Genomic DNA, 15,709 nt, shown 5'->3' on the forward strand with positions numbered 1-15,709 from the left:
TATCCTATAGCAAAGTACTTTACTTTGTATTGTTCACTGTTGTATTACCAGCATCCAGTACAGTGGTGATACATAGTGGGTACCTCAAAAATATTTGTGGAATGAATGGACAAATGAATATATCTCTGCAGGTCTGAATTTCCTCACCTATAAAATAAGGTTAACTATGTCTAGCTTACAAGAAGAAAATTCATGTTCCAGAGAAAATAAAGGATAATATATGTAAAAGAACCCAAGTATAAGGTCTAGTAAAATTAGTTCTCTACCCCAACTCAAATGTGTGTATTAGTCGCTCAGTCATGTCCAACTCGTTGAGACCCCATGAACTGTACCCTGCCAAGCTCCTCTCTCCATAGAATTCTCCAGGTAAGAATACTGGAGTGGGTTGCCATTCCCTATTCCCTTCTCCAAGGGGTATTCCCAACCCAGGGATCTTCCCCAGACCCAGGGATCAAACCCACATCCCCCGCATTGTAGGCAGATTCTTTACTGTCTGAGCCACCAGGGAAGCCTACTCCAACTCAAATATCTCCAGTAATTCTATTTTCTTTACATGACAGAATGTGCCAATATCAACACCTTTCAATCTTTCCTCAGCACTATTACACTTATACACAGCAATACACAGCATTAATGGTCCAATTTAAAAGACTTTTTGTAAAAAATTTAAAACAAAAACAAAACAGAACAAAATCTGTAGCTATAACTTTTAACTAGTGATTTAATAATCCTTTTTTCTTTATGAAATACTTGCATAAACACTGTCATTTATTCTAACTCTTAATAAAGTCAATAAGATGTCTTCCAATAGTCCTAATCAATCAACTAATTTATCTAAAATTTTTTAAATTTTAAATGTTTTAAATATGGAAACCACTATTTTTGAAGTTGTACATCTTACATTCTTTACAAACTATCACAAAGATATAAAAATGTTTATAAAATTCAGCTCAAAATTTGTTCAGGTAAGATAATTAGCCTATTCTTTTGCTTCTCAAAAATATTCTTGAGAACAAGCAATCAGACTGCTAATATTCTGTGGAAATCTCATGAAAGTTTCCCAACTTTTATTTAAAACTCTTATGGAGGTCCAACCAGTCCATCCTAAAGGAGATCAGTCCTGGGTATTCATTGGAAGGACTGATGTTGAAGCTGAAACTCCAATACTTTGGCCACCTGATGCAAAGAGCTGGAAAAGACCCTGATGTTGGGAAAGACTGAGGGCAGGAGAAGGGGATGACAGAGGATGAGATGGTTGGATGGCATCACCGACTTGATGGACATGAGTTTGGGTAAACTCCAGGAGTTGGTGATGAATACCAAGGCCTGGCGTGCTGTGATTCACGGGGTCGCAAAGAGTCGGACACGACTGAGCGACTGAACTGAACTGATGAAACCTTATTCTCATACCTTTGAAAAGACACTAGATGGCATAAGAAACACATTCCTCTTACAAAAAAGAAAGAAACCAAGAGTGGAAGGAGAGGGATTCTCAAGTTAATAGGCAGTGAATGCACTTTTTAAAACATGTACTCCTATAATTCTTAATACATTGAACACTTCAATATTTTATACTACTTGATAAAGTCAAACTTTTTCCTTCTTATGGCTTGTGCTTTTTGTGCCCTGAGAAACCTTTGCCTCATCCAAAATCACAGACTTTCTCCTGTTTTCCTTTATATGCTTTATAACTTCAGCTCTTACAACTGTCAATTACCCACTTCAACTTAATTTTTATATATAACATGGGGTAAGGATCAAGGTGCATTTTTTCCCCCATGTAAACTGTTCTAGCACCATTGTTGGAATGACTATCTTTTACCATTAAATTACCCCACATATTTGTCTATTTCTACATTTTCTATTCTGTTTCAGTGATTTGTGTATCTTTATACCAAGATCACAATGTCGATTAGCGTACCTTTCAGTTCAGTTCAGTCGCTCAGTCGTGTCCAACTCTTTGTGACCCCATGAACCGCAACATGCCAGGCCTCCCTGTCCATCACCAACTCCCAGAGTGCACCCAAACCCATGTCCATTGAGTCGGTGATGCCATCCAACCATCTCATCCTCTGTCGTCCCCTTCTCCTCCTGCCCTCAATCTTTCCCAGCATCAGGGTCTTTTCAAATGAGTCAGCTCTTCGCATCAGGTGGCCAAAGTATTGGAGTTTCACTCTCAACATCAGTTTTTCCAATGATGAATACACAGGACTGATCTCCTTTATAGAGACTCATAAAATCAAGTGGGATGATTCCTTCAACTCTGGTCTTCTTTTTTAATATTGTTTTCGTTATTTTAGGCCCTTTCCATTTCAATATAAATTTCTGAAAAATACTGCTTGGGTTTTGACTGGAAGCGCACTGAATTTATAGATCAATAGGAGAATTTACATCTTAATGACACTGAGTCTTCCAATCCATAAACATATATTTTCCAATCACTTAAGTCTTTTTTAAATTCTCTCAGTAATGTTTTGTACTTTAAAATATACTGGTCTTAAAAAAAAATAAAATGTACCGGTCTTGCAAATAACTTTTAAAAATTTCACTTTATTTCAATTGTGCTGCTGCTACTGCTAAGTCGCTTCAGTCGTGTCCGACTCTGTGCGACCCCATAGACAACAGCCCACCAGGCCCTGCCGTCCCTGGGATTCTCCAGGCGAGAACACTGGAGTGGGTTATTTCATTTGTAAGCAATTATAAATAGTAATTTCAATTTCATTGTGTTATAGAAATACAGTTGATCTTTGCCTAATTTTATATATAGATTTTTGTACAAAACAGTGATAAGAAAATGAAAACATAAGCCACAGACAGGGAGAAATACTTAGCATTTATGGCAGAAAATGAAGAAGAACTAAAGAGCCTCTTGATGAAGGTGAAAGAAGAGAGTGAAAAAGTTGGCTTAAAGCTCAATATTTAGAAAACTAAGATCATGGCATCCAGTCCTATCACTTTATAGGAAATATATGGGGAAACAGTGGAAACAGTGTCAGACTTTATTTTGGGGGGCTCCAAAATCACTGCAGATGGTGACTGCAGCCATGAAATTAAAAGACACTTACTCCTTGGAAGGAAAGTTATGACCAACCTAGATAGCATATTAAAAAGCAGAGACATTACTTTGTCAACAAAGGTCTGTCTAGTCAAGGCTATGGTTTTTCCAGTGGTCATGTACAGATCTGAGAGTTGGACTATAAAGAAAGCTGAGTGCCCAAAAATTGATGCTTTTGAACTGTGGTGTTGGAGAGGACTCTTGAGAATCCCTTGGGCTGCAAGGAGACCCAACCAGTCCATCCTAAAGGAAATCAGTCCTGAATATTCATTGGAAGGACTGATGCTGAAGCTGAAACTCCAATACTTTGGCCACCTGATGCAAAGAGCTGACTCATTTGAAAAGACCCTGATGCTGGGAAAGATTGAGGGTAGGAGGAGAAGGGGACGACAGAGGATGAGATGGTTGGATGGTATCACCGACTCAATGAACATGGGTTTGGGTAGACTCCAGGAGTTGATGATAGACAGGGAGGCCTGGCGTGCTGTGGTTCATGGGGTTGCAAAGAGTCAAACACAACTGAGCGACTGAACTGAACTGATATATAATTTGTATCCAGAATATACAAAGAACTCATAACATTCAATAATAAGAAGAGAAACAACCTAAAATTTTTAAAGGACAGATCTGAACAAGTAATTCAAAGAATCACATCTATGTAATTTATAGTTTGACATGATGTGTTTGTTTAAAACAATGACATAGTGTAAACCCATTAAGGATCTGGGTGAAGCTCAAGCAGAACTAAGCCTCTCAAGTTATGTTTTGCTTTTTTAAAAAATTCTGGTCTTGGTGCAAATGTTAGTTATGTCTTATTTATATCACAGTTAGGTCACCATGCTGTGACATGGTCTGTATTCATGCTGCCTTAGATATTGGTTCTTTTTTTTTGCCTTAGATACTTTTGTAATTATTTTTGCAGACTTGTGATTGTCCCTCCTAACTTTCTTTTATGTTATTTATAAAAGTTTCTTTAAAATTCTGCTTTTAATTTTGAATAAAAACTTAATTCACTTTTTTAAAAGTGTGTGGGTGTTTGTGTGTGTGTATATATATATATATATATAAAAGGGGCTTCCCTGGTGGCTCAGATGGTAAAATGTCTGCCTGCAATGCAGGAGACCTGGGTTCGATTCCTGGGTCGGGAAGATCCCCTGGAGAAGGAAATGGCAATCCACTCCAGCACTCTTGCCTGGAAAATCCCATGGATGGAGGAGCCTGATAGGCTACAGTCCATGGGGTCACAAAGAGGCGGACACGATTGAGCGACTTCAATTCACTATATATATATATATATATATCCCTGATGACTAAAGAGGCTGAATTGCTTTTCAGCCTCACTGGTCATCAGGGATATGCAAATTAAAACCACAATGAGATATCCCTACACACCCATTAGAATGGCTAAAATTAAAATAACAATACCCAGTACTGAAAAGGATGTGGAACAACTGCTGGTGGGAATGCAAAAATGCCAGTTTCTCATCTAGATAAACATACACCAAACACTTGACATATATTCCAGGAATCTCATTCGTAGGTATTTATCCAACAGAAATGAAAGCATAAGTCCACACAAATACTTGTACACAAACTTTCATAGCAGTTTTCTCCACAACAGGCAAAAAACGAGAAGCAATCCAAATGATCATCAACTGGTGAATAAACAAAGTCTGATATACCCAGACCAATGGAATTGTTTCATCAATAAAAAGGAACTACCAAAGCTCAAAAACAGGGTGGATGAATCTCAAAACCATTATGTTAAGTGAAAGACGTCAAACACAAAAGATCACATGCTGTATGATTCCATTTACAAGAAATTCTGGAAAAGACAAAAAAAATCAGAGACAGAAAGCAGGTTAGTGTTTGCCAAGGGCTGGCAGGGGAAAGAACTGATTGTAAAGGGACACAAGGGAATATTTCAGGGTGACAGAAATTTCCATATCATGATTTTCTTTATCTGTATCATGATTTTGGTGGTGGTGGTGACGCAACCACATACAGATCTGAAAACTACGGTATTTCTCTTTGAAGCCATGTGTGAAAATTAAAGAATAATCATACGAGTTAAGAAACACAGGGAAAGGTTGAAAGGAGTATCTTGGACTGCTTTTTTTGGCCACACCATGAAGCATATGGGATTTTACTTACCTGGCAGGGGACTGAACCCTGCACTGGAAGCCCAAAGTCTTAACCACTGGACCACCAGGGAAGTCCCTTGGATTCTCAATTACTTCAAAAGCATACCCCAGTTATGTCACCTCAAAAAAGTGCTGAAACACTAAGTTAAGAATACAATAATAGGACTTTCCTGGTGATCCAGTGGTTAAGAATCCACCTTCCAAGTCAGGAGACCCAGTTTTGATCACGGGTTGGGAACAAAGATCCCACATGCCGAGGCAACCTAGCCCATGCTTAGTTGGGCTGCAACCACCAAGCTCATGCACCACAACTAAAACCCAATACAACCGAATAAATAAATAAAAACAATAATAGGAAATTCCCTGGCTGTCCAATGGTTAGGATTCCGTGCTTCCACTGTAAGGAGTCAGCAGTTGCGGCTTGTGGGCTCTAGGATGTGTGGGCTTCAGTAGTTGTGGACCAGGGGCTCATTAGTTGTGGCTCATGGGCTCTAGAGCACACAAGCTCCAGCAATTGCAGCTGGAGTGTGGGCTCAGTAATTGCGGTGCACAGGCTCAGCAATTGTGGCACACGGGCTTTAGTTGCCCATGGCATGTGGAATCTTCTCAGGCCAGAGATCAAATCCGTGTCCCTTGCATTGGCAGGCAGATTCCTATTCAATGTACCACCAGGTAAGTCCTTCAATCCAGTGCTTTGGCTTTTCAAAGGTTACTTTTCTCTCTGTTAAATCTCATTGTGCTGGTCCTTCTTGAACCGTCATTTGTGAGGCTCTGACTGAACTTAACATTCAACAATGGAAATGTGCCATCAGCATATGTAATAAGTAATTTCTTCAGTGTCTTTATCCAAGAAATTGATTAAAATGGCAATTAGGACAAGGATAAAAATAGAGGTCTGTGTGACATCATTTCAGGCTGGTACCAACACATTAAATCAACCTTCTTTTGTGGATATTATATTTCAAACAAGTGTTAATCCAACCAGCAATAATATTAGCAAAGGTATTCCAAAAGTCCTTTACTCCTTCAGTGAATAATTAGACATTGCCTGCTATGTACCGGGTACAACGTTACGTGTCAACGAGGAACACGATGATGGAAAGAGCCATTCTTTGCAAATGACAATTCCTATAACCACAGTTGGTAAAGAATTCGCTTGCTAATGCAGGAGATGCAAAAACTGCGGGTTCGATCTGTGGGTCGGGAAGATTCCCTGGAGAAAGATATGGCAACCCACTCCAGTATTCTCGCCTGGAGAATTCCATGGAAAGAGGAGCCTAAAGGGCTACAGTCCATGGGGTTGCAAAGAGTCAGACATGACTAAGCAACTTGGTATGCATGCATCAGTCCTGTGAAGGTCCTGTCTACCAATAAAGAAAGAATTAGTCAAACGCTATCAGTTAGATTCCTGGTATGTACAGCCCTTCTATTAAAATCTGAATGTCTGGCACAATTCATGGGTTAGGTCAACCTCAGTATAAATTACTTGAACCCAACAGACTGATTTCAGAGAAAAATCACCCAAGCCTCATCTTTCCATCTGTGGCCTCAATTTCTCATTGACAATTTGCTAATGCCAACGAAAATTCATCCACTCAATAATGACTGATTATTGTATTTTATGATAATTGTTACAGGAAGCTATGGAAATATTTTAAACATTGATGCTGGATAAACATTAACTAAATGAAAATTTACAAGATAAAACTAAAAGAAAAAAGAATAGCCAAAATCAGATTTTCTTTTTGAAAGAATAGACTTTAGAGTGGAGAGTGGTTAGAAAGGAAAAAGAATGAATTAACAGTAATGAGGTCCCAGCAATGATCAAAGAGATTGTAAACGTGGCTTAGACTGGTGAAAAAAGTCTAAGGTGAAAAAAGGTAGACCTCGTAGAAATGTTTGGAGCTAGGATTCACTGGGTGATTGGATGGGGGAGAATAAGGGAAAGGAAGAGTCAAAACAGACTTCCAGGTCTCTGGTTTTGGGCTATCGGGGCAGGGAAGGGGGGTCATGGTGCTAGTTAACAGCTGAAGAACTGGTTTAGGGGAACACAGAGGCAGAATAAACAGATGAGTGAGTCTTAGACAAAGATCAAAGTTGCAGATACTACTTGGCATATTCATGAGAAAGCAAAGCAGGAATTAACCTTAAAGATTATATATATATATATTCTTATATATATATGTCTTAAGACACATATACATGTATATATGTATATCATATAATTTATAGTATATAAGGATATGTATATATATTGTAGGAAGGTGGACCCCTTCCAGGGCCCAAGAGTGGAGCTCTTGTCCAACACTTGGAAATGAACTGTCTGAGGAGACACATGCAGGCAAAAAGCAAAAAACTTTATTGGGAATGAACACCCAGGTGGAGAGCAGCAGGGTAAGGGAACCCAGGAGAACTGCTCTGCCACATGGCTCGAAGTCTCAGGTTTTACAGTAACAGGATTAGTTTCCGGGTTGTCTCTGGCCAATCATCTTGCTTGGCCCAAATTTCCTCTGACTCAGAGTCCTTCCTGGTGGCCTGTGCGTCTCTCAGCCAAGATGGATTTCAGTGTGAGGGCTTCTGGACAGTTGGCAGGACACACCATCTCCTCCCTCCTCCTTTTGGCCTTCCCAAATTCTCCAGGTTAGTTTTGGGGAGCAGCACCGAGTTCTTTACGGGAACCTCCTGTTGTGAGACAATTCAGGCAAGCAGATATCATTGTGCCTGGCCTAGGTGGGAGGTTTTGGTCAACAGTTCCTGAACAAATATGTGCCACACTCAGTCATGTCCGACTCTGCAACCCATGGACTGTAGCCCATCAGGTTCCTCTGTCTGTGGGATTTTTCAGGCAAGAATACTGGAGTGAGTTGCCATTTTCTTCTCTAAGGAATCTTCACAAACAAGAGATAGAACCATGCATATATTTTAAGATGAATAACTAATCTTGGACAAGATGCCATCTAAGTTCTTCCCTATCCCTAGGAACATACAATATAGTAATATGATTGGATGATTCTTTTTATACATGCTTTAGAAACCAGTCATTGGAATCATAGTTTCTACATATATAGGGAAAATGGACATTCAGAGAAATCCTCTCAATAGATACTAGGAAATGAGAGAGAAGTCCAAAAATCTCACAAACACAATCACGCAGATGGCCTCAAAATGAAAATAGTTGCTACACTCAGGCTTTTGGCTAATTGTTCTCCAGACGCTGGTCAAATCTAACCTCCTGCAAATTATCTCCCCAATCATTACACCCAAGACAATTCCTGTCCCCTTAGTTCCTTATTCTATTAAATGTTGTCTTATTATTTTTAAATTGGTTTTTTGTTATATGTGAATCTTGTAGACCCAAAAATTCTCTGGAGGCTGGGTCTGTGGACTGTATATGGGTCTGCAGACTATATATGGATCTGTGGGCTGTATATGGCCATGATTCTATTAACAACAAGGATACATTATAGGACAGACTTTTTTAGAAATGCCACAGAAGCTGGGGTGGCATCAAGGTATATTCAGTGTACAGCAAGGAAAGTATTCAACACTAACTATCAAATGTGCCATCAAACATAAAATTTTCAACTGGAAATCCTTGATTACGAGGATGGAAAAGGAGGAACTAGCCTGAGGTTACCATAAGTAAGTAAATTGCTGAGGAAGAAAAGCACAAGAGGAAACAAAAGGCAGATCCCTGGGAGGAAAGACATAGCTAGATTCAGTTCTAGAGAAGTAATTATTTTATACACCCATAAAAAGACAAATAACCCAATTTTTTAAATGAGCAAAGAGTCTGAATACACATTTCTTCAAAAGATATACAAAGGGCCAATAATCACATAAAAGGATGCTTACTGTCATTAGGAAAACACAAATCAAAACCACAGATATCACTTCAGAACTACTAGGATGACTAAAATCAAGACAGACAATAGCAAATGCTGATGAAGATGTGAAGAAACCAAAATCATCATACACTGCAGTTTATCAAACACTGCTGCACTTAAACAGTTATCATAAGACCAAGTAATTCCACTCCCAAGAAAAATGAAAACTGTCCATATGAATGCTGTAAACAAATGTTCATTATTCATAATAAAGGAAAAAACAACCCAAATGTCAATCAACTGACAAACAGATAAAATATGGTATATTCATACAATAGAATACTATTCAGCGGTAAAAAGGAGTGACATAATACATGCTACACAATGGAGGAACCTTAAAAACATCATTTTAATGGAAGAAGCCAATTACAAAAGGCCACATATAGGATTCAATTTATATGAAATGGATAGAATAGGTAAATCTATGCAGGCAGAAAGTATATTAGGCAATGGCACCCCACTCCAGTACTCTTGCCTGGAAAATCCCATGGACAGAAGAGCCTGGTGGGCTGCAGTCCATGGGGTCGTTAAGAGTCCGAGACGACTGAGCGACTTCATTTTCACTTTTCACTTTCATGCATTGGAGAAGGAAATGACAACCCACTCCAGTGTTCTTGCCTGGAGAATCCCAAGGATGGCGGAGCCTGGTGGGCTGCCGTCTATGGGGTCGCACAGAGTCAGACACGACTGAAGTGACTTAGCAGCAGTAGCAGCAGAGAGAGATGAAAATAAGGTGATAACTAAAGGGCCTAAGAATTCTTCCTGATATGATGAATATATTCTAAAACTGACTGCAGTGATGGCTGCATCTATGAATATACTAAAAATCACTCAATTGTACAGTTTAAATGAGTAATTTTATCATATGTGAATTATATTTCAACAAGCTTTTTTTAAAAAAAAATTAATTCAGGAATATTCTACTTCAATTGTTAGGCTAGGAATTCAGCAAACTCAGTCCAGTAATTTCCTCTGCAACAAACCACCTTAAAATGAAACATTCAGCTTTACCTTAATGGCAGCAGTTCTCAAAAGAGCGTATTTAAAGCAAATACGGATGCCTGGGACCACTCCAGACCCACTGGATCAAAATCTCTACAATGGGGCATGGATTTTTTTAAGTTCCAGAGGTTAAAAGAGGAGAGAGGTGGGGCTTTAATAGACATGTTGAAAACAAGCGGAGAAATCTGAAATTTTTTTTAATTAAATTTATGTTAAACTTCTCAGATCTGGTAATATAGATGACTCTTGAACAACACAAGGGTTAGAGGTGCTGACATCTCCCAATCCCTCCCCATCCCCATGCAGTGGAAAATCCAAGTATAAATTTACAGCTGGTCCTCCCTATCCACAGTTCTGCATTCCAGGATTCAACCAACCATGGATCTGGTAGTATTCATGGGAAAAAAATCCATATATAATTAGGCCCACTCAGTTCAAATCCCTGTTGTTCAAGGGTCCGTTATATATTGTGGTTATTTAGGAGACTGTCTCTTGATTTTAGGAAAAATACTTGAGAGTGAGATAGCATAATGTTTGTTACTTGCTTTGAAATCTTCAGGGAAAAAAATATATACATATACACACAGATAGAACAAATGTGACAAAATATAAAGTTACAACCAAATTGGTCAATCTAAGTAAGTTTAATTGCCATTCTTTCCATTTTTATGCAAGTTTGGTATTTTCAAAATAAAAAGTTGGGGAAGTTCCACAAATGATGCCAATTATCCCTGTAGCCTAAAATCACAAACCTCAGGTCATATCAAGAAATCTTTTGATCCAAAAACTAACTTCCCACCTGCTATAAGAAGACTTCTTCCCCCATCCCCACTTTCTTGGATGAACAAATGGACAAAGCTTTCTACTCCCTTTATGCCAACCCAAAAGATTTATGGTCCCAAAGAGTAGATGAACTTATCTTAATGGGAACAAGCTTCTGTTATTATATCCTGCAAATTACTAGTCTGCCTTGTCTTACAGATAGAGGGAAGAGGGTTGAGATCAATAGAAAGTCAATGGATTCCCTAAGTAAACAGACCACTGAGGGTAAAAAGGTACAAGACGCAACAACAGGCAGAAAACAACCTGCCCAGACTATACAGCTTAACCTGTTAGGTCCTGTCTACTATACAAAGCGAGACAAAGAAGAGGCTCATTCTTTCACTTAATATATACTGAAGTGCCTACTCTGTGTAAAACATGTTCCCTATCGATGCGTACTAAATATGTATACCACAGAGCTATATACGGAAGCAACACAACTTCACAAGATTTAGAATCATTTCCATAAGAAAGCTCTTTCTCAGGAAATTTATCCATTAAGGTTCAAATCATACTGAATCTTTTTATTGACTCTCATTACATAGTCAGTACCAGTGACAGCATGAGAGTGCATTCAGAATATAGTCCATTAAATTCCATCCTTTTCCGTTGTTTGCTTTGAGAAATTAATCTAGCCAAATCCTAAAGGAAAAATAATAGCTGTAGTAATGACAAATGACAACCAAGGATCTGTTCACAGAGCAAGGGAGCATCTGTACTAACACTTACCAAGCCAGCGGTAAGAGAAGGCGCAGACTGTCCGAGGGACTGATTCCTCATCCGCACCAGGTTGGACGCTTCTCCTGAAGACTGCCAAGTCACCTGTCCCACGCTGCTGTGTGCACTGCCGGACAAGGGGAGCAGCTGCTTACCTTCAAACACAACGTTTGCAAAATTAACAAATTATTAATTAACAAAATGAAAAAAATACAATGACAGCAAATGGATTAAAAGTACATTGATCCAAAACAAAGTGAAGCCCCTCCACATCCATTTTAGGATCTGCAGCCCTCTAAAAAATCCCACCTATGTTGGCAGTGGAGAAATCCAAGTGGAATACTGAACTGAGTCGATGATTTTAAATTCTCTGTAATATCCACCACCATGCAACCGCCCAGCTTCCAACCTAACAGGCTTGTTCCAACCTAACACCCAACCTAGAAGGCCACGAGTTTTCCAGTCCCTTCCATCCTACCTAGTTTCTCATCAACTCAATGTGGTAACAGTGGAGCTGAAAGCTTCTCCTAGACAAGTTTAGCCCTTAGGTTTCCAGAAGACAAACACTATGTCTTTGCTGCTCTTGCCAGATTCCATGTGAATCTATGCTGCTCTTGCCAGATTCCATGTGTTCAGTCCAAGTTGACTGAGTGCCTTAATCCCACTGAAAGACTGCAAGAAAGTCATTTATAAAGACTGAGCACCTAGAACTGCAATGACTTTCTAGCTGAGGTTCAAGTCCTATTTCAACCCCCTCCCTCACACCATTCTTCACATTGGTGCTAGTGATCTAATCAAAACAAATATGGTCATGTCATCCCCTTCTCATGACTCCCTTCTGTTTAAACAATTAAGCCACATTTTTTGTTGCTTTTTTAGTTTTGTTTTTTTGTTTTTATTTGGCAGCACCATGTGGCATGTGAGATCTTAGTTCCCTGACCAGAGACTGAACCCACACACCCTGCAGGGGAAGCACAGAGTTTTAACCACTGGACTGACAGGGAAGTCCTAAGTTACACTTTTAAAACTCTAAAAAGATCCTCCATAAATCCATATTATCTCCCTGGCCTCATCTCTTTCTACTTTTTCCAAACCCATTCACTCATTCAACTTCAATATTCTGCTCTGCATATTCACCTGGCTTTAACTTGATCACCAATTTACTTAAAAACTCTTCTTCTTCCTGCAAAATTCTATTCGTCAGAGAAATAACCACTCTTATAAAGAGGTATGAGCAAAAAGTAGGTTGGGTGTTTTTTTTTGCTATAACATACCCTTTTACTGCAAACAAAATGTGATGGAACTTATTTGGAGGGCAATTTAGCAAAACCTATTATAATTTTAATTTGAGTAAGCCTGGACATAGCATTCCATTTGTAGGAATGCAAAGGGAAAAAAAAGTAGACCAGAAAGTTAACCCTAGCAATGCTCTCACTATAATAAAATGGGGGATAAAATAAATGATCACTACAAATTAAAGAAATTATAATATCTCCATATAATGACATACTGAACCCATTAAAAATAATGAGGCAGCTCAACATTGCAGCCAGGAGAAAATGTTCAATGTTCTCAGTTGAGTGAAAATAGCAGAAAGGAAGTATATAGCATATGATCTCAATTTTTATTTTTAAAATAAAGTTTATATACTTACATAAAATTTTAAATGTATATTTAAATATAATGAAGTATATATAAATGGTTTCGAGGGAGGGAAAAGAGAAGAAAGTAAAGATTTTCAACTTTGACATGAAGCATGTTTACTGCACTCATATTTTTTATAACTGGTATATTTTACATTTTTCATCAGAAACAAAATTAAAAAAAAAAATCTAGCTTTCTCTCAAGTCTGCTCTCAAATACATGCTTTAATGTGAAGTCTTTCCATAAAACCCTCCACAAAAAATAATACTGGTTCTCTATTCAAAACCTCCACAAGCCTGGAGTAGAGCCTGCCTAGTTTCTTTTCTTCCTTCCACAAATGTTGCCAAGCTCTCCAGGCGATTTGCCTATAGATGAGTAGCTATATAACCTAAAGGAAAATTAGTTTGTTAACTTCCCATCTACATACCCAAAGGCTAGTATCACAATCCTATCTCACTTCAAAATAAGTGCCTAATGGGGAAAGAGACTTACAGAACAGCAGACGAAACCCATATGGACATATACTAGCAAGGGCTTGAAGCTCACCAAGAAATGTCAAGAATTAGAGGAACACAAATAGTTTAAAACAAAAGAAACAATATGAACAAATGGAGCAACTAGCCCTTTAGTACACAAATAACTCAAGGAAAAAAACTTCTTCTACTGGATGCTTGGGGCTAGAGCACTGGGATGACCCAGAGGGATGGTATGGGGAGGAAGGAGGGAGGAGGGTTCAGGGTGGGGAACACATGTATACCTGTGGCGGATTCATTTTGATATTTGGCAAAACTAATACAATTATGTAAAGTTTAAAAATAAAATAAAATTTTTAAAAAATTTTTTAAAAAATTCTAATTATTATTCTTAAAATGATTTCAAGAGCCTATTTTTAAACAATATTCCCAGTTAAAAATGGTTGAATGACCACATATTTGTATCTTCTGTCCCCCTGGAAACTGCATTAAATGAAAATAAAGAGGGAATTCCCTGGCAGCCCAGTGGTTAGGACTCACACTCTCACTACAGGGGGCCTGGGTTCGACTCCTGGTCAGGGAACTAGGATTCCACATGCCACAGGGTAACTAAGCACATGCCACAACCAGAGAGTCCACACCCTGTAGAGCCTGTGCTCTGCAACTAGAGAAGACCCCGTGTGCCACAATGAAGACTCAGTGAGCCAAAAAAAAAAAAAAGAAAGCTTAAAGAAAATTTTAATTAAAAAAGTAAAAATCTATTTACTCATAGGGAATGAGAAGATAAAACACATCCTTCAAAGAAGAGCAGAACACTATGGAAAAAGAAACAAACAAGAAACAGCTCTATGTGATTAAAACATGACAGACAAAATAAAAATCTCAATAGAAGAGTGAGAAGAGAAAACCCAAGGAACAGCCCTGAAAAGGAACCAAAGGAAAAAAGAAATTGATACTGTTCACTATAGGCCAAGAAATGTAATAGGATTACTTTTCCTTCTTCAACTAAAGTCAAATAGATTCTTTTTTCATACTCTATTGACTGCTTAAAACCATGCCATGTTTTAATTGCTTCCTATTTAGGCATGACTTCCTTGTATTAATTTTTCCTTTTGAATCTTTTAAAGACTTTTCTATGAAAGAGGTAGGGAGACATTATGGCCTTTGGAATGGATTTCAGAAATAGAAAAAAAAAAAAGAAAAGAAGAAGTAGCAAAGTTTGTGAAGTCTGAAGAAATAAACACAGAGCAAAAATCATATTGAAAGGGAATAACCAGTAATAATGGTCAATCAAGAAATATCTAGCAGGTTCATGAGGTTAGGATTCAGAGATGCCATGAGGAAACAGCAAAGAAAGGAAGACAGCCTTACTCACAAGTGTTCTACAGAAGACTGTTACCACAGAAGAAGCTGTCAAGATGCCAAGTTAATACACCCTTAAACATTGACAACACAGTCCCAAAACTCTTAAAAAAAAAAAAAAAAAAATTAGATACTTACCTGACAAAGAACTGGCCAGGCTTCCTCTCCGTAACTTACAGTCATCCTGACTAAGTTGTCGTTGAAGTTTAGCTTTTCCAGTGGATGAAAATATGTCAGGATTACTGAGCTTCCTGAAGAGCAGGGGACTACGTCCAGTTACCACATCCTGCAAAGGAAAAAAAAAAAGTAAAACACATAAAACTTTAACGTCTTTTCTGAAAGTGTAAGAACTTTATATTTAAACATCTCTACAACATTCATTACAGTTAAAAAGTGCCAACATTTTATATTTCCTATTGAACAGCTGAAGCCAGAAACAAATTTCTTAGTGACAACTGTTTCGGTATGCCATGAATGATGTGAGACATTGATTACAAAATCCCAAAGGGAAAATAGGAGATGAGATTTCAAGGTGACACAATAAGGCACTTTGACAGGATATATTATTCATAATGAGTACGTGTCTACTTATGTTTATTTACT

The 15,709-nt window shown here is 38.3% G+C and overlaps 1 protein-coding gene across 7 annotated transcripts in view; it reads right to left on the reverse strand.

The window, feature by feature from the left end:
• Positions 1 to 15,709, reverse strand: part of MAST2 (microtubule associated serine/threonine kinase 2) — a 211,437-nt gene that overhangs the window by 171,165 nt on the left and 24,563 nt on the right. For all 7 annotated transcript variants that reach the window (XM_044945064.2, XM_044945062.2, XM_044945063.2 and 4 more), the window contains exons 2-3: positions 15,245 to 15,392; positions 11,640 to 11,782 (exon numbers count right to left, since the gene is read on the reverse strand). In XM_044945064.2, the coding sequence (XP_044800999.2) occupies positions 11,640 to 11,782; positions 15,245 to 15,392 (291 nt within the window). The remainder of the gene's footprint in view (positions 1 to 11,639; positions 11,783 to 15,244; positions 15,393 to 15,709) is intronic.

The sequence above is a fragment of the Bubalus bubalis genome, chromosome 6 (assembly GCF_019923935.1).
Source record: "Bubalus bubalis isolate 160015118507 breed Murrah chromosome 6, NDDB_SH_1, whole genome shotgun sequence".
Lineage (NCBI taxonomy): Eukaryota > Metazoa > Chordata > Mammalia > Artiodactyla > Bovidae > Bubalus > Bubalus bubalis.